The 22,758-nt window shown below is 34.9% G+C and overlaps 1 protein-coding gene across 1 annotated transcript in view; it reads right to left on the bottom strand.

The window, feature by feature from the left end:
* Positions 1–548: 548 nt before the first annotated feature.
* Ccdc58 (Coiled-coil domain-containing 58) overlaps positions 549–22,758 on the bottom strand; it is a 28,999-nt gene continuing 6,789 nt past the window's right edge. Inside the window, exons 2-4 of the mRNA XM_083123980.1 lie at positions 16,118–16,243; positions 7,600–7,746; positions 549–1,572 (exon numbers count right to left, since the gene is read on the bottom strand). Of these exons, the coding sequence (XP_082980106.1) occupies positions 1,459–1,572; positions 7,600–7,746; positions 16,118–16,243 (387 nt within the window). The 3' untranslated portion in view covers positions 549–1,458. The remainder of the gene's footprint in view (positions 1,573–7,599; positions 7,747–16,117; positions 16,244–22,758) is intronic.

Here is a 22,758-nt window from a genome sequence, read left to right as displayed (position 1 = left end):
GCTGCTAACTGCTAATTTGAGGGTCCTGAATGTACCTCATATAAATGTTATGTTAGTCAAGAAAAAAGTACATATTTTGAAGGTTTTTTTTTAGAAAAAGTAAAGAAGGATAGAGGAAAATCTCGTATAAAAGTTTGAAGGCGATTTCACACGATTTTTTACTTTGCAATGTAATGTTCTGCGACACCAAGAAAAGCAGTGCCATTCTGGCGGAATTCGAGAATGCACCTCCCATCACATGGGATGTAGTTTGCTGAATATGATGTTTATAAATATTTAGTGATTAATAATGTATTTGCAAGCACAAGGCAAAGATAGCTCTCAAGAAAATGAACACAGCAATGCATCCAAGCAGTTGGGGTGTAAGGATTGACCCTTTTGTAAGACTCCCAAATATCAACCTCCCTGCCACGTAGTACACTCTGGACTGCATTTTGCAGACAAACAAGGCTCTGGCATCTCGTCTCCCAGCAAGGGCAAACCTCTCTGGGACTTGTGTCGTGTTGTCCTTTCATTCATTTTGTCGTATCATTAAAAATATGCATCAGTTTCATAAATGAGCACATATATTACATCACAGTACAAAAAAAGTTATACAAAATAACAATTACAACTACCAGGTCATGTGGTAAACATTGTCTAAATAACTACTTGGTACACAGCAAAACAAAGCTGTATCGAATGAATATTTCTATTTTTCATCAGGTTTCATTTGTAGCACATGTTCCACTAAGAAATGCTAACAAAATATATTTTCTGTACATAAGCATCCATACAAGACAGTGCTGTCAAGAAATATGCTTGTAGTTGGAAGCTGAGTTTGTTTTTTACCCATTTTAAACCTCATTGTCATTATCTTTAGGACACTGCAAATGAAAAACATACAGACCATACATATTATTTGCAATTACTGACACGTAACAACTCATTATCTGATAATGTTAAAGAATCAGTAAGTGAAAATTTTCAACTTTATACAAAATATGCAAACTTTTTGTAAGACCTCATTTCATGTTTAAAACTAAATTACTGCTGTATAAAAAACAAGAGCATTTTCCTGTAATCACATTACAAAAATTACATTATGAGTTCTGATGAGTACTCAATAGAGCATTAGCTATTATAATTTGACCGTTCAACACTCGTGATTAAATATGATGATTAATTCTCCACATTATGCCGGATTTCCAACTAGACAAGTGCATTCAACTGAACTCATTTTTTCTATCCTGTACAAACAGTTACAAAAGTCAGTCTTTATGTTGTCTAGCATCCATGTACCATGCATGGATAGTCCGATACAAAAATCCTTACAGTAGTCATAGTTACCGGTTGCATCACATCAATTGATGCCCGTTCTGATTAAATAACAAACATGTCTTGCAAATCCTACGAACCAACTACCAGTAACACCCCCTAACATGTGAAAACAATTCTTATTCTTAACTAATTTGTATGCTATATACGTAAGTCTGTTGGTTTGTAGAATGCTCTACACCTTTCATAGTACACTTTCCAACTTCTTTCCTTCACTACTTCTTCCACATTTAACTCTGCCTGTAATAACCTCAGCTGAAAGTGATAAAAAAATCAATCAGTTTAATAAAGTCTAATAAAGTCTCACATTATTTCAGAATGTTTCTGCCATCAGAAATGAGCATTAAGAAACATGTTAATGCAATACAAAGATAATCCAATGCTTATGTTACAATGGATTGTAAAATTGTAACGTTGAATGTCAAAAACTTGGTGAACCTGCTTCACTTACATAGTGAAATAACAAAAATTCCCGTTATGCAGGGTATACGGAATAATAACTATCTCAAAACCACACTTTTATAAAAAAAAGTAGTTGAATTAAAAATTACACAGTCACTATTTGTATTAATACTGTTTAAATATTAATATTAATGGTAACCTTATAATAATAAATAAAACAATAATAATGATGATGTGTGAACATACTTTATACAATGGTGGAATAGAGAGACCTTTGCAGATTGAGTCAAAAATGTTGAAGCAATCATTTTTGAACATACTGCTTTATTGATATCAGCGGATACCAGTAGTGTTAGTATCAGAAAGTATAAGCTGAAATTTAATCACTAATTCCGACTGGTGCTTGTCATGAGTCTAAGTGTTTTGGGGAATCAGCAAAAAAATCTGTATGACATTTTTGCTCTCTGAATATCCTGCAAATTATCAAAATGTATAATTTTCATTATCTTTGCAACAGTGTCGTAGGGAGATATGGATTTTGTAATTAGTTTACTATTTTACGTGCTGAGGTATAGTTCCAATGGAAAATATGTATTAAAATTTATAATTATTCTGAAGTTTTTCAAATTTTTACAATTTTCAAGCATTGGCATTGGAAACCTCTAAGAATATCAACATTGGTATCGGTTCAGACCTATAAAGAATAAAAAATGTGCATGACAAATAAATCATCAAATGATTAGCTGATGCCAATGCTTGAATTGAAAGGTCGACATTGAAACTATCACCACATGAAATTTTTATGCGAGGTATGTACAATCTCTGAAAAGTTTGGAATGTACATTAAATGAATATAAAATTTGAAAACCAGTGCTAGATGTGTAATCCAAAGGAATATCAATATAATTTGTTCACTTTTAAGAGATTATGTAGAGCAAAGAACAAGAAAAATGGGAACGAGGTAGCACGAACATGATCTCGACATTACAAATTTAGACCTAAGTATGGCTTTTCAAGGTCACACGAGGGAGATTTTGAAGAGTAATTGGAGACAGTTCTAAATATACGTTCCTTGCAAAAGAACACAGGAAAAATAAATAATAAGAATGGCAATAGAGACTTGCTGTGGAGATTTTCACAAGTGGTGTCAGCTGCCACAATTAAATTTAATTAAAATGAACATATAATCTTTGTAGAAAAGATGATGATTTTGAATTTCCTAATGACATTAAGGTTCATAATTAAAATTTGATAAGTTCTCCAGCAGCAAAAATGGTTGCATATTAGGTATCTACGTTATTGCATTTTTTGTTTTCGTTAAATTTATCCTATTTATCCTTGTGTGTAACTTTTTGTATTCTCCCGAAATGCAACATCAAAAAACATGTTGGAATGCTTTAGCAACTGTAAACTATAGGAGAAATAATTTTTAGCTAACCAACAGGCTACTATCCGTGACAAAAATATTGAGCCCTCTGTTTACGTGCTTCTCAAATTGTACTCCGTGGGAGGAAAAAAGTCAAATATACCTCATTGGAAAGCTACAAGTGTCTACTTTTAGAAAAAAAAGCAACACAAATTGATTTTAGCTCTGTCTGTTCTCTATTCAAACAAAAATATTCATAAAAGTGTAGTTTTTTCGTGTGTGTTTTATGTAAGTCAAATTCAATCGTGTGTCGCTTCTTGAAAACCAGTCGTAAAAATACGAAATTTCTTGTGATTGAAGCTTGTTTATGTGTAAATATCTCGGCCATATATAATGTTACTATCATTTGTGGAACAGCCAATATTAATGTTTAATAACAGTGTTGTAATCTCGGTAATGGTCAGCCCAATGGCGATGCAAAGCATATCTAAATAATGAGCATGGAATAACAATCAAATTTTTATGGCTTATCTTTTCACATTCTGCGAATTAAAAATGACAGACAGAATTGTTTCCCTTGGCAACCGGCTCGCATGTTTTTCACCTCGTTGCTACGACGAAGTGCACTTTGTTGCCACACGCCGCCGGCAGCCCTTTAAACTTTGCGTTCAGCCCAGCAGCTTTGACACTTAAAGTAAGCCGAAAGTTTTGGTTACAAAGAGAATTGTTGTGCACAGAGAAGCATTGTTCAGATGCTCTATACGGCGTACGCTTTTAGAAGGAACATGAGTTCGGCCAATACGCGGCCAGTGCTACTGCGCCGTTGCCAAACTAACTGCTAGCGCAAGGAAAGGACAGAAGATTCGCGATGTATCCATTATTTTGATAATGCATGGACAGTATATATGAATACAGTGAAATAATATACAGTAAACTCTTGTTAACACGAATCCCAAGGGACCGAAAAATCAAGAGTTCGTGTTAAAAAAATCGTGCTAACCGGGGACTTAAATTTTATTGTTGCAATACAGTTCTTTCTACACATTAACCATTTAAAATACGTATTTTGTATGTCACCATAGAAAACACTACTACATTAATTATTTTTTTAAAAAAGTACTCACAGATCATTTTCTGGTGAAAAACAGTTCAGTATGTGTTGTGATGACACAGATTCCCAGGATGCGGTGATAGCTTTTATTATATCAAGCACACTCCTACTTGGGGTTTCAGTCTTCTACGTTTTAAAGAATAGAAAAACACATCGGAACACACAACTGAATTTGTTGACGCGGTGATGGCGATTGTCGAGCAATTGCACCCAAGTTTTAATATTTATGTTACTCGTACTGGCTATGTTTTAAAGAATAGAAAAACACCTTTGAACACATTGTGATCTTAATCTGTTTAATTCGTGGTAACCGAAATTCGCGTTAACCGATAAAACTTTCTATAAGATATAATACATCCCTGCCGGGACCAACATTTTGTTCATGTTAACCGAGTGTTCGTCTTAAGCGAGTTTGTGTTAACGAGGGTTTACTGTAGTGAATATTTCTACACAGGATTATAATGTCATATCACTGTAGCATATACGAGAAACCCATACCTGAAAGAAGCTTGAAGGTATTTATTGTAGAGGAACTGTCAGGTCATCACCGCTCTCGTCGTCTTCCTCGGTCTCCATGTCACTGATTTCACTCATTTCCGAATCACTCTCCTGGGGGTTAATGATTAGATTTTGCACCTTTGGTGCCTGTACTACTGGTGCTAGGTTTCGAGAGTGACATTACTTAAAATAAGAAGAACACACGGAACACACACTATTGTACGAAAGGGCTGTATTTCATCTTTTCACAAACTGTTCTTCATGGCGCACGAGTGAACGATAAGCGAATAATTTTACACCAGCCTTGCTACGAAAACGCTGAACTCAAACTGACAGACTTTCAATGTTCGAGAACAATGAAGGGTCATTGTTTATATCCAGACGAATTTAACACCCACAGTTTTCCTTAGACACAACAACTCAGCTGCGTCAACACGGTGGCAACGAAAAAACAGGCGGAAGGAAATGAAAGGTGATGTTTCCCTTGTTTCTTCAAGGAACGATAACTCCGGCTGTAGGCGACGGAAATTCATGGGACTTGGACAGTCAGGTTCAAAATGTCTTGCCCCATCTTATGATGAACCTTAAAGTGGCGAGTTTTATGAAAACGTCTTGCGCGCAAGAAAAATACAGAACACGGCTTTTAACTTCCGCGCCGCAGTCTCCTAACTGTACAACGTTGCACTCCTGCCATTGGCTGATTGCCACGCACACCCTCTACGTGGCCCCGCCCTATATCGCTTCTAAAAGCGTGCGTCGTTTAATTGACGAATGCAGATTTTCTTTTATCACTCTTGTGTTCCTACCATATAGCCTGAACTTGCACACATACATAAGATGCCTTACATGCACTTTTTCTTGCTGTTTATCTTTGTTATAAAGGTGCTGTTGCTGTACATCGCAGGCACGTTATTTTTTTTATACAGAGGAGACTGCGAAGCCAGCAGTCACGAGTTTGAATATTTGGTCAGATATTTCATTGCCTTCATCAAATCAAGCTCATCGTTGCACTTACTCTCTTTAAATGAGCGACATAAAATGATACGGAGAAAATGACGTTCGTATAAAGATTGGATAAAAGCTAGAAAATTAACAATAACTAAAGTATACAAAGAAAATGTATTTCATTCATATGATAAATTGTTCATTCATTATTTTACACTGCCAGAATGTTTTGGATCGGACCAACGAAACACACTTCCAGTATTCCCGCAGCGTAAACCGTGTAGCTGCAAAGAAGTGGCAACACTGTGCAAGTCACCTGCAGCCCGCAGCGTCTGAGATGGGCCGCATATTGCCATACGTCATCCGCGCATTTACCATATTAGGAGTGGTCAATAATAATTTATATCTGTGGTCATACTTGAGATACACATGTTAATCTTCTGGATTTGGATCAAATGTGTCATATAAATGGCGTTTTACAATTTAATTTAATTTGAAATTATGCATTTCAAGATTGAACATTTGCCTAAAATTTAAATTTTTGAAGCATCTAGTGAAGATCTGCATTTGACTTCTTCCACAGAGATGCAAAAACAATCCGTCCTCACATACAAAAAAATCTCAATATTACATCAATTGTGGATTATGAACTGCATGATGTTAAGTTCCCCATTCTTGCAAACTGGAAGAAAAAACTACACTTTTTAGTGAATTTTTCATTATAATACGAAAATGGAACGAACAATAATTTTTAGATGACGCTTATTAAAAAAAAAAATACTTGAAGCTTTCCAATGAGGTATATTTGACATTTTTCCACCCACTGAGTACAATTTTACAAGCACGCAAACAGAGGGCTCAATATTTTTGTCACGGATAGTAGGTTAGTTTACCTGTTTTTAACACACCTGGAAGAGACTTGATTTAGCTTATGCACAACACAAATTCTTGAAGTACTATACCAAAATGCATTTACTCTTGTCTTAGTAGTTTGCTTGTTAGCATAGTACTATATGGAAAGGGTAACCATATGTCTAGTTTTGACAGGCAGTCCCGTTTCCGAGGCATGACCAGGTCATCCCATCGATATTATTAAAAAAACACTATTTGTCCCATTTTATAGAAGTCTATCAGTTAGCTTGAAAACAGAGTCTTAATTTGAGACATTTCATGCTAAAAAAAATTGGATGGAATTTTTAAACTAGCATGCATTGCAAGACTGTGGTAAGGGCATCATAGCAATGAAAATGCTCCATTTTCGTCGGGAACATTCGAACAGACAGAAGTTCACTGTTTTAGGTTAGTTCGCATTGTATTGTTGGTGTGTTCCATTATTTGCAGAGCAGTGAATAAACATAGCGAAGAAGTGTACATGTAGTTTCAAGCAAGAATTTAAATTCCTCCATTTTGCACAAACTCCAAAGACAAAGATATGTGGTGTAAGTTTTTCGAGGAGTTTTTTTTATGAGCAGTTGGTGAAGCATAAAACTGTTCTCAAGAAGATTGGATCTTGTAATTAATACTTCAACTTCGGCAAAGTTGATCAGAAGGGACCAGATGTGATGTTTCATTTATGTGATTCATACTTTAGTAAATAAGAATATGTTAATAACAACATTAATTGTATAATTAGGCCCAACTGATTTTTCGGGGTAAACTGATCTCCTTGGAATATCCCATTTTGGAGTCAAAGTATCATGGTCACCCTACATATGGGCAGTTCAAAAGTAACAGCATATTGGTAGTATTTCCACTCTGACCTTGACCCTCTCTGATTATCATATGTTTAATTATGTCCCGAGTAGATATTAGAACAAGATGAAACAAGCAGTGTATTTCATGCTGGAACAATGAAGCTGGTTCACTGATGGAATAAATTGATTGAAAAAGAACTACCTCTATTACTTTCGGTACCACCCTTCTAACAAACTCACAGATCCCAACAATGCATATCACATACCTTGGTTTGTTCTTTTCTAAGTATTTTTAGGAGTTGTACATCATCAGGTTTAGTAGTCCTTTCTTCCTTTAATTTACGCACTTTGTCATTAGCAAATGATATACACCTTTTAATAGAAGACTCCCTCTGATTGTAGTTACTTTGCAACTGTGGAGAAATGTTATAAGCATAAGTAAATTTAATTCATATAAATATTTCACTTACAAATAAACAAAGCAACACACACTGCATCAAAATGATCTTATTTATTTATTATTTGGTAAAAAGGGTTATCTATAATATGAAATTTGGGAGACCTAAAAAAAACAACTATGCTTTTAACCCTTTCACTGCTATGGACTTTCTGAATTGTAATACCATGCTGTGCTAACTACTTCTTACAATTTAACAGTTTAATTTGTACCATTTTCCCCCTTTCAATTTAAACGATTTTAGTGTTTCAGCAAACAAAACATGCTAAAAAGTTGTACATATTATTATCATTTATCACCAAAATAATTACACACATAATACACATAGGTAACTATACAAACGTGTATATATTTTTGTATATGAAATCACTGTATGACCATAAGGTGTGTAGTACCTGTAAATTCCGCCATTGTGTGAGGGCAGCACTGCCAAGTGGCAACAGCTGACCGGCGGGGTCGAGGAATTCACATCAGACACTTGATGTACTGACTGAGTGGTGCACGATGTTTGTGTGCAATCCGCGTTTCGAAGTGGGCTGGCTGGTTAGTTCTCGTAAAGCTGTAGTCTTCGTGTGCTATGTTTGCTTTTTTTTTTTTTGTTAAATAAATCTGTTGTTCAGCATATGGGCTTTCTGTGCAGTGTGGTGATAAGTGGTGCACGAACAATGGACCGAATATCAGACCGCTCAACGAAACACAAAGTGTTTGACCGTTACATTACGAATTGAACTGTGAAAGTAAGCAGCTGTTCCGTGCCATGTACTGTGATCGTCACGAATGTTGAAGATGGTCTTTGACTACCAGCTATGTGCATTTAGTGGAAAGGATAAGTAGGTCACTAGTTGCAACAAAATGCCAGCAAAACCAGACATTCAAGCAGTTGGAATCTCGACTAGGAGACATATTGCAGCAGCAGCTATCTACCTTCGGATCCCAGATTACTGGCTTGCAAGAAAATGTTGCTTCCATGCAAGAAAATGTTACCTCCCTGCAAGAGAACGTCGCGGAGAGGGATGAAAAGATGGATTCTCAGATGTCGTCGTTGGGTTCGAAGTTTTCTGAAGTAGAAAAAAGTGTTACAAGGAAATTACGGTTAGTAGAAGACTGTGTTGCTAACATGAAGGAAAACGTGTCTAGCAAACTAGATCAATTTGAATCTAACTTTAATGACGAATTTGTTTGCCTTGAAGCAAAGGTTGAGAAAAGAGTTACTGATTTGTGTGTTCAAACTTGTGAGTCTTTAACTGATGTAAATAATAATTTTGAGTCTTTTCATAATCAGTTAGAAACAAAAATTGACGAGATTGTAAGAAACTGCTCCGATCAAAGTAATAAGTCACAAGAAAGATTGAATGAACACGTGAAACAGAATGATCTTGAACTTCGAGAAATAAAGTCCATTATCGGTACTGACCAATCTAGGTACGAAACTGTAGTTAATAAAGTAGGTGAACAGAATGCTAGTCTTGTTCAGTTACAAGAAGAATTCTCAGAACTTTCAATGAAGACAGGTTAAACAATACAGGACCTGAGTCAAAGCGTTCATGTAGTATCAAATAAAATTGCAGGATGTGAAATTACATATAAGGGTTGTGTTCAACAAGTAACTGACATTGCTTCAAAAGTAGAAATAGTAGAAAATAAATTTGTTGACTTTCGAAAGACTTAAGAGCATTGCAGGTCATTGCTCAGCAACAAACTAACAAAAGTCAGATGCAAAGCACCAGTAAACTTAGTGATTTGAATAAAAATCCTAGTAGTATTGCTAGTCATGTACGTTTTTCAAGATCTAGTCATATAGATGAGAGATATCCAGTAGAAAAATGTTCCAATGTTACATTTAGAAAGAAAATACTAGTATAAAGTCTGATACTTCTAGTTCTGATACTGAAAGCTCAATAGAGTATAAAAAAAAAACTATATAGACTTAGTCATTCTTTAAGAACAAGTGGAAATGGTGTTAACAAAAGAATATCTAGTTTTAATAAAAATAGAAAAGGTTTATGTATCTAGTGAAATTGAATCTGAAATTAATAGAAGGTTCAAGAAAAAGCATGGAAGGTTGCCAAATTTCAATGCTACAAGGAGAGATTACTTAGCGTCTCAGTTTTTAAAAGAAATTGAAGATAATTTTGTAATGTCAGGCATGATTAGGGTTACCAGACGTCCGGTTTTTCCTGGACATGTCCTACATTTTAGCCTTTTGTCCGGCGTCCAGGAGGAATTTGAAAAATATCATAAATGTCCTACATTTTGAGTGTCACATAATAGTAATTAGGAAAATATGCGTTTCAGTTGAACAAAGAGAATGCATGCTAGTTACAAGTCTATGAACTGCGTTCCAAAACTCAAAAGCAAAATTTATTTTGATTCAGTCATTACCCCCCCCCCCCCATCCAGATGTTACTGTTCAATGCCTGAGCGCAATTTCTTGATTTGGGGTTTTCACTGATGGAACAAGGTGGTTTCCATTCTTATTAAATATTGTGATTGTAAAGCAGGGGCTATAGAGAACGAAGTTATTCCGGGTGTCTACTAGTCAGGAAAGTCAACAAAAAGTAAATAAATCAACAAGTAGGTCAAGATGTCAATAAAAGTCAATAAATTATTCTTGTGGTCAAGACTGATTGGTTGATTTAGTTTATTTTACTTCACTTTTCTGCTCGTTTTGCTAATCGCGAAGATGAGGATAAATGATGGTAAGATAAGATGGATGAAGGGACAATCACAAACATGCAGGGACAACCAACATTAGTCTCACATAAGATTTTACTGGCTGTGATCCCAGGCACCAGAGCCCCACTAGTCTGCCAAATGCAGTCCAGGGTACATTAATAGATAAAGCAGGTCTAATTGGCTTGTTAAATTCAGTCCAGTTTTCATCTTAACTGGCTTTTGTTAGGGATTTTTCATTAAATAGATATTTTCCATCTTTACCCAAGGTAGGGGTCGAATAAATAAAGGTTAAGAAGAATGAAAAAGGGCCAAGAAAAGTCCTGAAAAAGTCACTAATTTTGGATTTGTAATTTTGGCAGAAATCCTGTTATCGAACTAAACACTACCCAGAATGGAACTTCTGCAACCATTTCAAATTACAGTAATTGCTAAGTATTTGTTTGCCATTACAGGCCTTAATGCAAATGTTCAAAGACTACTTTCATTACCAACAGCACAACGGATTCACGAGAGAAATATTTTTTTCATAACGTCTGTAAAAAAGATTGGTACTGGTCCCTATAATTTCAAAGAGTTTGACTGTCCAGTTTCTCATAAATATATTTTGACTAAACCTAAAATTTTGAGAAAAAATGACTGAGAAGTACCAGGTAAAACATGTAGTAAGAGGTGCATTGTTTATAAGTATGATTACAGGTTTTGAAATTTTGCATTTAAGAACTCATTAAGAATTCATTTTTTTAAAGCTGAAAAGTGTCATTTTTAAATTACTTTTTAACGTGCTCTATAGAAATATGTATTATTTATTGCGAAAGATGTGTCCTACATTTGGACATAAAATCCTACATTTTGGGACATTATGTCCTACATTTCCCTTATAGCGATCTAGTAACCCTAGGCATGAAGTACATACCCATGGTTCTTAAGGGTGTTGCAAAACATTGGTTTGATCAAAACAAAGAGTTGATAGATGATTATGATTATTTTAAAGCATTGTTTCTAAATGTGTTTGAAAGTCCATCATGGAAGAGTACTTGTTTAACAAATGTACTATGTAAGAAATTTTCCAAGGAGAGTAAACAAAGTTTGTTAGGTTATTTCTGGTCACAGGTAAATGTGTTAAATGTAGTTCAACCTGAAATGAGTGATCAGCAAAAACTTATTCTCATTGCTCATCAAATGCCAATGAAAGTGAAAGAGGCTATACTTCATCAGCCCAATATCTCATTGGGAATTGCAGCTGAATTAGTTTCAAGACATGAAGCTCTTTATAATTCCTATGATGTAGATTCAAAGCCATCCAGTAGGTTTGTTAGGTAAGTAAATGTAAGAAAGTTTGATAGTAACGTTGAACCAAATACATCCAGAAATGTAAATAATAGTGCAAGAAATGTTGGTAACAACAATCGTGATAGATTTAATTCCTATAGAAGGTATAACAACAATACAGATTATCAATCTGGAAATAATACTGTAAGCAATAGATTTCTGAATAATTTCAATGATAACCAAGGAGGTTACAGAAATGAAAATCACAGTAGATTTAATGATAGAAATAGATATAATCCATATAATAGGTTTAATCAGAGGAAGCCTCTGATGCAAACAAGTAGTACTAATACTGAATTTGAAGAAAATACTGGTGTAGTACATGCAGTAAATTTTCCAAATAGGAATAATAGTAGTGGTGTACGAGAAAATTCTTCTTTGAGAGCTAAAGCCTCTACATTTTTGCCTCATGAAAGTTTAAACTGAATTGTGAGCCTATTAGTATGGCGATACAGGGTACAATACGCGTCATACCAACATAAGATACAAGATTTTGACAGTAGTGATGAAAATATATTGAAAACCACTAACATAGATTAAGTATAGACCTAAGCTTAACACTTATGTACATATTTGCCAAGTAGATGTTGACTTTTATAATGACTTGATGATAGAAGAGAAATTCAGTACAAAAACCATGAATTTGCCTATTAATGTCAGACAAAAAATAAAAGGTACATGCTTTATTAATTGTGAAATTAATGGTTTAGATTATAAATGCCTCGTAGACTCGGGTAGTGAACTCTCGTTACTCTCTGAAGATAAATGGAAAGAGATTATTCAAGAAGTTACACTACCAATTTTACAGCCCACTAACAGACATAGTACTTGTAGATTATTCTGGCAAGAAACAACAAAGGGTATTAGGCAAGATCATTGTCAATCTAAGATTTGATGGAGAAGATATTTTAATAGAATTTCTAGTGGTAAAGAACCTAAATGTTGGAATTTTATTAGGTTTAGACTTCTTATACAATATAGGAGCCCATACTGATTTTTCATGTAATGAATTGTTATTCAAGACGGCTCAAGGTAATAAGTTGATTAAGCTTTTACCATGTGTATCTGAAGAAGTAGATGGTATATTTCAAGAATGTTTGAATGTTGAATTAAATAAAAATGTAGGGGAGACCGGGGTAATTAGAACAGGAAACAGCCTGTAGAAGTTCCACTGTAAATTACTCAGAAAGTTACTGAAGGATTTTTTTTAAAATTTCTACCATTTAAAAGGACATCTTTTGCATATTTTTGAAAAAAATAATGCCCATACCTGCATTGCAAATAATCGTCCAAAAAAAAAAAAATTGTCATGACACCATAAAATTGTTCCAATTATCCCATTTGGGGTTAATGGAACATAAGTTAGAAATTTCAACTGAATAGCTTTAGATTGCTGTTGGGGTAATACGAACATCATATATAAATGTCCCATTTACCCTGCAAATTTGAACACAATAGCTCTACTTCTTCTGGAGTTATCAATGCTTGTTTAAATAAAATCCCAAGTTAACGTCTTTTTTTCATAAAGTTCAATTTCCCAGGTGTGAAGCAAATATGTGTGAATGAAAATCAGTGTTCTATGATTTATTTGAAAGGTTACAGGCCATTCTACAATGTAGTAAAGAAAAAATTTCTAATAGTTACATGTACAATCTAGTATACCCAAGCGAAATCAAGCAAATTACGCAATGTTCTAATAACCCATTTGCAGAAATTTTTGGGGTAATAAGAACTTTGCTTATAAAAACCAGGCAAATTGCCCATAGACAACCAAACTCACATGAAATGATGTGTGCCCTTATGTTTTATTATAGGGGTGAAGAAAATTTTGAAAGGGTTCTTTCATTCACATCCAGTATATGCAGAAGCAGAGAAACACCAAGCATGCGTCACATCATTTTTGCAGGTGTATAATAAAACTCAAATAAAACTTACTTTTGTGTAGTTATTCCAATAACAAATTTTCTGCATGTAGGTTTAGTGTAGGTACATAGGTATGAAATGTTATTACACCAGTCTTTTCGTTTTAAATTATTCTACATTAACATGTTCCAATAACCCCATGTTCTAATTACCCCGGTCTCCCCTATCAGAAATGGTTGCCAATACTACAGATTTGAGAAACAATGTAGATCAGGCAGAAATCTTGTCAATAGAATGATGCGTATGTGTTGTTTAGAAAGTCAAGAAGACTGGCCAAAATATATAGATATTATTGTTAATTTAATCAACCATAGTATCCATTCCAATTTAGGATATGCACCAGTGGAATTAATGTTTAATCGTAAATTATTGTTTTAATATTCCCCAGACAGAAGAAAAGAATTGGGATGATAAACTTTTTCAGCCACTATGCAGGATATAAATAAGAGAAAAATGAGAAACTTGAGACATAATGTAACACAACAGAAACACATTATCTCAGTAGTCTTGTTAAAAATAGAATTAGAAAATATGAATGTCCCTATTATGTCTTTAAGGAACTCAGAAAAGGTGTATTTAGTTTAATTGAATTAAGTAAAGGAAAATTAACAGAAAACCATCATGTAGAAAACTTAAAAAAATGGAATTGTAGTATAGAAAAAAGGAAATTTTATTTGGATGAATTTATGAACAAATATCCTGAAGTGTGGAACCAGATAAAAATATAAGTTCATTTTTGTTTATTCAAATATTTATTTTGAACTTTGGACTAAACTTATATTTTCTTGTATATTTTGTGTATTGTAAATATTTTTTTCCAATGTCAAAAATTATTCTCTCCAGGGAGGGGTAGATATGACCATAAGGTGTGTAGTACCTGTAAAATCAACCATTGTGTGAGGGCAGCACTGCCAAGTGGCAACAGCTGACCAGCGGGGTTGAGGAATTCATGTCAGACACTTGCTGTACAGACTGTGAGCGGTGCATGATGATTGTGTGCAATCTGTGTTTCGAAGTGGGCTGGCTGTTAGTAGCTACTCGTAAAGCTGTAGTCTTCGTGTACTATGTTTGCTTTTTATTTATTTATTTCTTTTTCTGAAATAAATCTGTTGTTCAGCATACGGGCTTACGGGCTTTCTGTGCAGTGTGGTGATAACTGTATTAGTATAAATGTATGTACAAGAAACTATCATAAAAGGGAGCACTGCTAAAATTTGTTGGGAAACAAATTAACATTTATCTACCTAGAGTGCGCGTCAAATCTCTTGCATATGGAAATAGCCAATAGCAGCGCACTTCACCGGTGCCATGTTGAAATCTCACGGAAAAGAGACAGCGTGGTTGAGCGAAACACCTTGTCACGGAACTACGCAACGCCGCACGTCTGTGATTCGCTGGTGCTGTTCAGCCGGTCAAGGCCATATGCAGGAGATTTGACGCGCGCACTAATATATACAACAATACACACAATGTTAGTAGCTTTGTGTGGTATTTTTCAAAGTACGGTACTACACAAAGTGTGACATTACATTTTTGGCACATATAACTCCACAATTGCTATCATCGAAGTCATGCACAGTAGGTACAAAATTAGCACTGTCCCATTTCAAGTGTCTTATCTTTTTCTTCTTTGTAACCTGTGTAACAGCAACGGGTGTATCAGGATCATCAATATCTCTATTCTCATCTCATTCACCATGTAAATCATTGCCTGACTCATCACTTCCATCATTTGTAATAAATTCGGCAATTTCATTGAGCATCAGTAAGAGCACTCGTACTTGCGCGACTAGAAGCCATTGCAAACAATAATAATGTGCAAAGTATACAAAACAACGACCGTTTTCACAAACTCGCATGACAATTCCATAACTCAAAAAACATAGGCTAATCTTTAGGACCAGTATACTTGCCCGTAGCAGATCTTAGAGGTTTCAATATACATTAACATAGTTGCTTTGTACCTCCCAAGATAGCAGTAGCTATCAGTGATCGACAAACTTGAACCTGCATTGTGCTGACGCCAATATAAAAATAGCAAACTAGTTGGGCGAGTATACTCACCGGTAGCAGTGAAAGGGTTAAACACACTCATTCACGCATTCTTACACGAAAATAAAGTATGTGTTTTCAGAATTCATTCACTTGTTATTGAATCAACTTCTTTGAACTCAACAATGTTTGCTTTTAAAAGTACACAACTTTCATTTGATATTATTTTTTTCTTAAATCACTTACATCCTTATCCAAACATAACTTGAATTGATTATTCACCATTTATATATAATGCTCTCAATCATAATTTAAGTGCGAGGTATAAACTTTAATCTTTATAGATGCAAATTCGCAAAATTTGTGAAGGACAAATGTGCAAAGTATTTTTAATTCAAAACAATTACCTGATTATATAAATCCTTGCAGGTTGATGTTGCATTGACTTGTGATTTGAATGAAGCAGTTGGTATTGATGTATTTAAGGCATACACAATTTTGTCATCCAAAATTCGCATCTTTTTAAGTGTGTCCTGAAGAGAAAACATGACTTGAAATATATATATATATATATAGTACGGATTTAACAACAAAAGAATGTATAAATTATCAGTACAATTTATAAAATACTTAAAAAGTACTTACGTTGGTGAGTATATGATTCCGTGAAACTACGTTTCGGGACGAAACTACTCCCTTCGCCAGGTAGATGAGCTATGCCCATTTAATTATACCATTGCTGCATCCAACAAGACATGAAGAGGTATGGTAAAAATTGATAAAAGGTTGAAATGTGATATAAGGCAGCTGAACATGTGTAGGTGCCTTATTCCTACCATTACGTTAGAATCTTGATGCAAGAATCCGTAAAAACAGTCTAAAACAAATTTTGTAAAACACGTTAAAAACACTTTTCGACTCTGTGAACACATTACAGCTGTCTAAGAAGGCCTCTCATGGAATGCCGGAAGTTGTGAGGTGTATTTCCCTCTTACTCCCCCCCCCCACTTCCATTGGGTTACGTCATATCTAGCTTGATTTCACGAGACCCGATCACAGCCGGGGTGACCTGGAAGCTGATTTCTTCCTTTGTTGTATCCCACCTTTTGAACATTTTAATCCATTTTGCATCAATGTTCCCGTCCTCTCTGTTTAGTTTATTATCCCCCCCATTACAGATATACACTGCTTCGTATACATTCCTACTTAATGGTTTATGATCAACTCTCATTATTTCTCGCTTCTGAATTTCATGTTCTTCCTCTATCACGTGTTCTGATAGTCCAGTTGTTGGGGTTCCTTCTTTTATGTCTTTGTCATGCTCCCCACACCTAATTTTCATGCTCCAGCCGGTTTGACCTATACCTATATTCTTTATTACATGAACATGTTATATTATACACCCCTTTTTCATTTTCTGTTTTATTCTCCTTTTCTTTCCCATCTTTTTTATATTGTGTGAAATGTTTTTCTACTGTTCGTGGTGCCCTCATCCCGCATTTAATGCCAAATTCTTTAGCTACTTTTTCTATCTTTTCCAAAATTCCTTTGAAATACGGAATTACGATATATTTGTATTTCTTATTCTCAGAGTTAATTTTGTTTTCTTGTGTATTTTTTCCTTTATCACTGTTCATTTCTTCACCCTCCTTTATCCTTTTTACATATCTTGTGCGCTTTCCTGCGTATCTTATTCAGATGTTCCTCTTTGTATCCATTCTTTCTTCTCATCCTATAAATCCATTCTTCTTTTTTACTCTCTCATTTCTTTGACTGCATAATTGTATTCACCGGATGAAAAAGTTAAGAAAGACGTTGTGTTTTGTTCTTTTGGCATGTTCTGACTTGCTATGAATGTATAAATCTCCAGCAAGGGTTTTATGGAAAACCCGTTTTAATTTTTGTTCCGGTTCTGATGATTTTTAAATCTAAAAAGCCCATTACATATTTTGCCATCTCTTCTTTTGTGAATTTAATTCGGGGGTCTTGTTCCCCCAATATATCAAATAATTTCAGAAGATCAGCTTTTCCCCCTATAACCAGAACGTCATCGACGTATCTCCCGAAATATTTAATATTTAAAAAAATAAAATGGTAGTTATTAGGAGAGAGGAACGCTTCCATAGTAGTGATTTCAAAATTGTACGAGGTAATCCCATCAATAAAATTAGGAGGGAAATCAAAAAAGGAATCGAAACTAGCATAACGCTTGCAAGAAAGGAGAAAAAGAAACTAATCGAATGTTGTAAAAAGGGAGAAATTCCGGTCGCCTTTGGGATCCCCAAAACTCACAAGGAGGGGGTACCACTAAGACCGATCATTCGCATGTACTCCCACCCTGGATATAATTTGGCAAAAACTCTTGTAACTAAAATTAAAGAAGTGGGAAATAACACAGAATTCAGTATTAATAATTCTAAGGAAGTAAAAGAGAAGATCGAAAATGCAGAGTTAGATAAAGATGATCAAATAATGAACTTTGATGTGGTAAACCTCTACCCTAGCGTCCCGAGAGACAAAGCAGCTGACTGTTTATTCAGATGGTTTAGAGAAAAGAGAGTAGATATAGTTGTAGCTTGGGAATATGTGTGGTGGTTTGACCTATGTACTAGGTATAACTATTTCAGTTTCAACGAAGAAGTATACATACAGAAAGAGGGTTTAGCTATGGCCAACCCTATTTCATGGATTGCATCAGGGATCATCATGCATTTTATAGAAAAAACTGCCTTAGAACAAATGGTAGAATATATTAAATATTTCAGGGGATACGTCGATGACGTTCTGGTTATAGGGGGAAAAGCTGATCTTCTGAAATTATTTGATATATTGGGGGAACAAGACCCCCGAATTAAATTCACAAAAGAAGAGATGGCAAAATATGTAATGGGCTTTTTAGATTTAAAAGTCATCAGAACCGGAACAAAAATTAAAACCGGGGTTTCCATAAAACCCTTGCCGGAGATTTATACATTCATAGCAAGTCAGAACATGCCAAAAGAACAAAACACAACGACTTTCTTAACTTTTTCATCCGGTGAATACGATTATGCAGTCAAAGAAATGAGAGAGAAAAGAAGAAGAATGGATTTATAGGATGAGAAGAAAGAATGGATACAAAGAGGAACATCTGTTCGTGGTGCCCTCATCCCGCATTTAATGCCAAATTCTTTAGCTACTTTTTCTATCTTTTCCGAAATTCCTTTGAAATACGGAATGATGATATATTTGTATTTCTTATTCTCAGAGTTAATTTTGACACAAGATAATAAAATTAACTCTGAGAATAAGAAATACAAATATATCGTCATTCTGTATTTCAAAGGAATTTTGGAAAAGATAGAAAAAGTAGCTAAAGAATTTGGCATTAAATGCGGGATGAGGGCACCACGAACAGTAGAGAAACATTTCACACACTATAAAAAGGATGGGAAAGAAAAGGAGAATAAAACAGAAAATGAAAAAGGGGTTTATAATATAACATGTTCATGTAATAAAGAATATAGGTATAGGTCAAACCGGCTGGAGCATGAAAATTAGGTGTGGGGAGCATGACAAAGACATAAAAGAAGGCCCCAACAACTGGACTATCAGAACACGTGATAGAGGAAGAACATGAAATTCAGAAGCGAGAAATAATGAGAGTTGATCATAAACCATTAAGTAGGAATGTATACGAAGCAGCGTATATCTGTAATGGGAGGGATAATAAACTAAACAGAGAGGACGGGAACATTGATGAAAAATGGATTAAAATGTTCAAAAGGTGGGATACAACAAAGGAAGAAATCAGCTTCCAGGTCACCCTGGCTGTGATTAACGGGTCTTGCGAAATCAAGCTAGATATGACGTAACCCAATGGAAGTGGGGGGGGGGGGGGAAGAAGAGTAAGAGGGAAATACACCGCACAACTTCCGGCATTCCATGAGAGGCCTCCTTAGACAGCTGTACTGCATTCACAGAGTCACTTCTCGAAAAGTGTTTTTTGCGTGTTTTAGAAAATTTGTTTTAGACTGTTTTTATGGATTCTTGCAGCAAGATTCTAACGTAATGGTAGGAATAAGGCACCTACACATGTTCAGCTGCCTTATATCACATTTCAACCTTTTATCCATTTTTACCATACCTCTTCATGTCTTTTTGGATGCAGCAATGGTATAATTAAATGGGCATAGCTCATCTACCTGATGAAGGGAGTAGTTACTTCCTGAAACGTAGTTTCACGTTAATCATATACTCACCAACGTAAGTACTTTTAAGTATTTTTTAAAATATTTTTTTATATTGTACTGATAATTTGTAGTACGTGAGTAAGTTGCACCTGCATCAATATGAAAGGAAAAAAGAATGTATTTTGCCAAACGTTTTAAAAAATAAACATTTTTTTTATCATTAAAATCACCACCATTTGAATGTAAATACAGTATATATCAATATCAAATATGTATTGAAATACTGGTACAGTATACCTAAACCATATGCTAGCCTCTGTGGCAGAGTGGTCAAATTTTATATTTTACTAGCTCTTCACTATTGCATTACTGGATTAATTGGCTCTGAAAATCCTAAAATATTGGGGGACTGAAATAAACATCGCACTTAATGTGCTTGCACATGCACCGAAAATATCGGTGGTGTCTTTTAGCTCGATGTCGTCAGCACCAGAAACCAACCCAGGTTAACAACACCAGGCACGTATCTGGAGATACATTGTCTCTCAATAATAATATATTTAGAATAATTATATTAAATTAAAATACAACAATATTAATTAAATATGTAAATTAATTAACATTGTAATAATTAATTGTTATTATTACATTAATAGGTAAAAAGATGGTAAAAAAAATAAATATATTGCAGCATGTATCTATTATTAGCTTACGTGTAGTTAAGCTCGCCAAAATTTGTATAGAAACAACTGCCCTGGCAAGGAAATTAATGTCAAATAGATAAAAAAAAAAAATATTTATTGAATAGCAAAAATAAGTTAATATAATTATAATAGGCAAAAATAATTGTATGGTGATCCCTTTTAATTGCCTATTACAACTGATGAAAATAAAGTTGCTGATTAATATTTTATGCATATTGCCACAAGTAGTAGTGTGCATAAATCTTTGAAACTGTCCTTCAAATTCGTATGAGCCAAATTCCTTGCCTTTCAATAACTTCAGCAGAAACAAACAACCTTCGATTACATAAATTGGAAACAATTATATTTTGATTATTTAATTCTAGTACTTGTTAAATCTGGGGTGGGGGGTGGACCCCTTTCCGTAAATACATCCTTGAATGACAGAGCTGCACACCTGGTCCTACACAACAATTTTCCCGGAAGGGTCGGAAGCTGGCGGAACTCCTCTTCACGAGCCGAAAGTCAGACCCACTCCCTATGCACCTAAGGTAATGGAAAAGGAGACACAGACTCAAGCCATATATTTTTTGTGTGTGTCAAGGAGGAAGTTGTTTTGAAGAAGGTACAGGAGCCATCTGAACTTTCTCAGGGTTTATACATCACTCCGTGTGCTCCCTCCAAGGTATTATCGAGAATCCTGATTTTATCAGTGTGTGTGTGCAAAATTTGGTTAATCAAATAACAACTCCAACAAAAGATAGGCACATATGCAAAGAATCTGACTGCTAGCTTTACCCCAGTGTACATTTGTACTTGTGCTGATCATGGAAATAATTCTGAAAGGCCCAATTATTTCATTACTTGAAAAAAGAAAATATTTTTTTTCTTAGATAAGGGATAACTTACACCACATGCCATCATTTCACTAAGTAATAAAGACCAGTTTTGGCATGTACTTACTTTGTTCTCAAGATTTCACCACATCATGTGGCTTCCTCAGAAGATAGGACAAGTATAGTAAAAATTTAAGACATGGGAAGGTAAGTTAAAGGTTAAAAAGATGAAAATATGATGGTAAGAGCCAGATCAGTGTACTGTCACTCCTTCCTACTCCAACTCTGGCTGGCAACTGACTGCCCTATCCAATATGGCTGCCTGGCTGACAGGAAGTAAAGATGGCTGCGCTTCCTGGTGGTCATTTGTTTATTGTGATGTGATTGTCTGGATTCCATACTGAACTTTTTGTTGATAGCTTTTTCTAATAATAACACAGGGCCGCAAATTAAATTCAATTTAATGTTGTTTTTTGTTTAATAGGTGAACTTTATTATTTGTGCCATGCTGATCACGAATATGAAATTCGTTTTTCTCTATCACGCAAGGTTTTCTTACAAATCAAATTTCAAAATTTGGGCTTTGTCCAATATTGCATACTGTTTTATTATAATGTTTCTTTTCTTCAATCAGAATAAGTAGCTTATCACACTAAACGCATCAACATGTTTATTTTAAAATGAATATAGACAGACACAAAGGACCCATATAATATAGAAAACGACATATAGCAGTATATAATATACACACAAGAAAATCATTACACAATACATATTTTTCAGTTCAGTAAGCTTTTTTAACTTTCTTGTGATTCTGGCGTTTCTCTGTACAATGCCCAACAGTAGTCAGCCATCATGCTAACACTCCAACGTCCTTGATACCTTTTCTCCATATCCCTCATGTCCTGATGGAACCGTTCGCCTTGTTCCTCACTTAATTCACCGAGATTTTGTGGAAAGTTATCAAGGTGTGAATGTAAAAATGTAATTTGATATTCATGTTGCAACCCAGCTCTTGAAATTTAAGTAACATATTCTCAACAACTGATCTGTAATCAGGACTTTTGTGGTTCCCCAAGAAGTTCAACACTACACTTTTAAATGCTATCCAAGCATCTCTTTCAGCTACAGTCATTGTTTCCTCGAAGTCTTTATCATTCATTAATTTCCTAATGTCTGGTCCAACAAAAACACCTTCTTTCACTTTTCCGTACGACAGGGATGGAAATTTGTTGCATATGAACTGGAAACATTGTCCTTCCTTGCTAAGTGCCTTCACAAATTGTTTAGTCAGCCCTAATTTGATATGAAGAGGAGGAAGTACAACTTTCTCAGGACTGACTAAATGTTGTTGTAC

This window comes from Lepisma saccharinum, chromosome 6 (genome assembly GCF_977018435.1).
Source record: "Lepisma saccharinum chromosome 6, izLepSacc3.1, whole genome shotgun sequence".
In the NCBI taxonomy this organism is placed as follows: Eukaryota; Metazoa; Arthropoda; class Insecta; order Zygentoma; family Lepismatidae; genus Lepisma; species Lepisma saccharinum.
The sequence above is the reverse complement of the archived record's forward strand: the minus strand, read 5'-3'. Positions and strand labels throughout refer to the sequence as shown.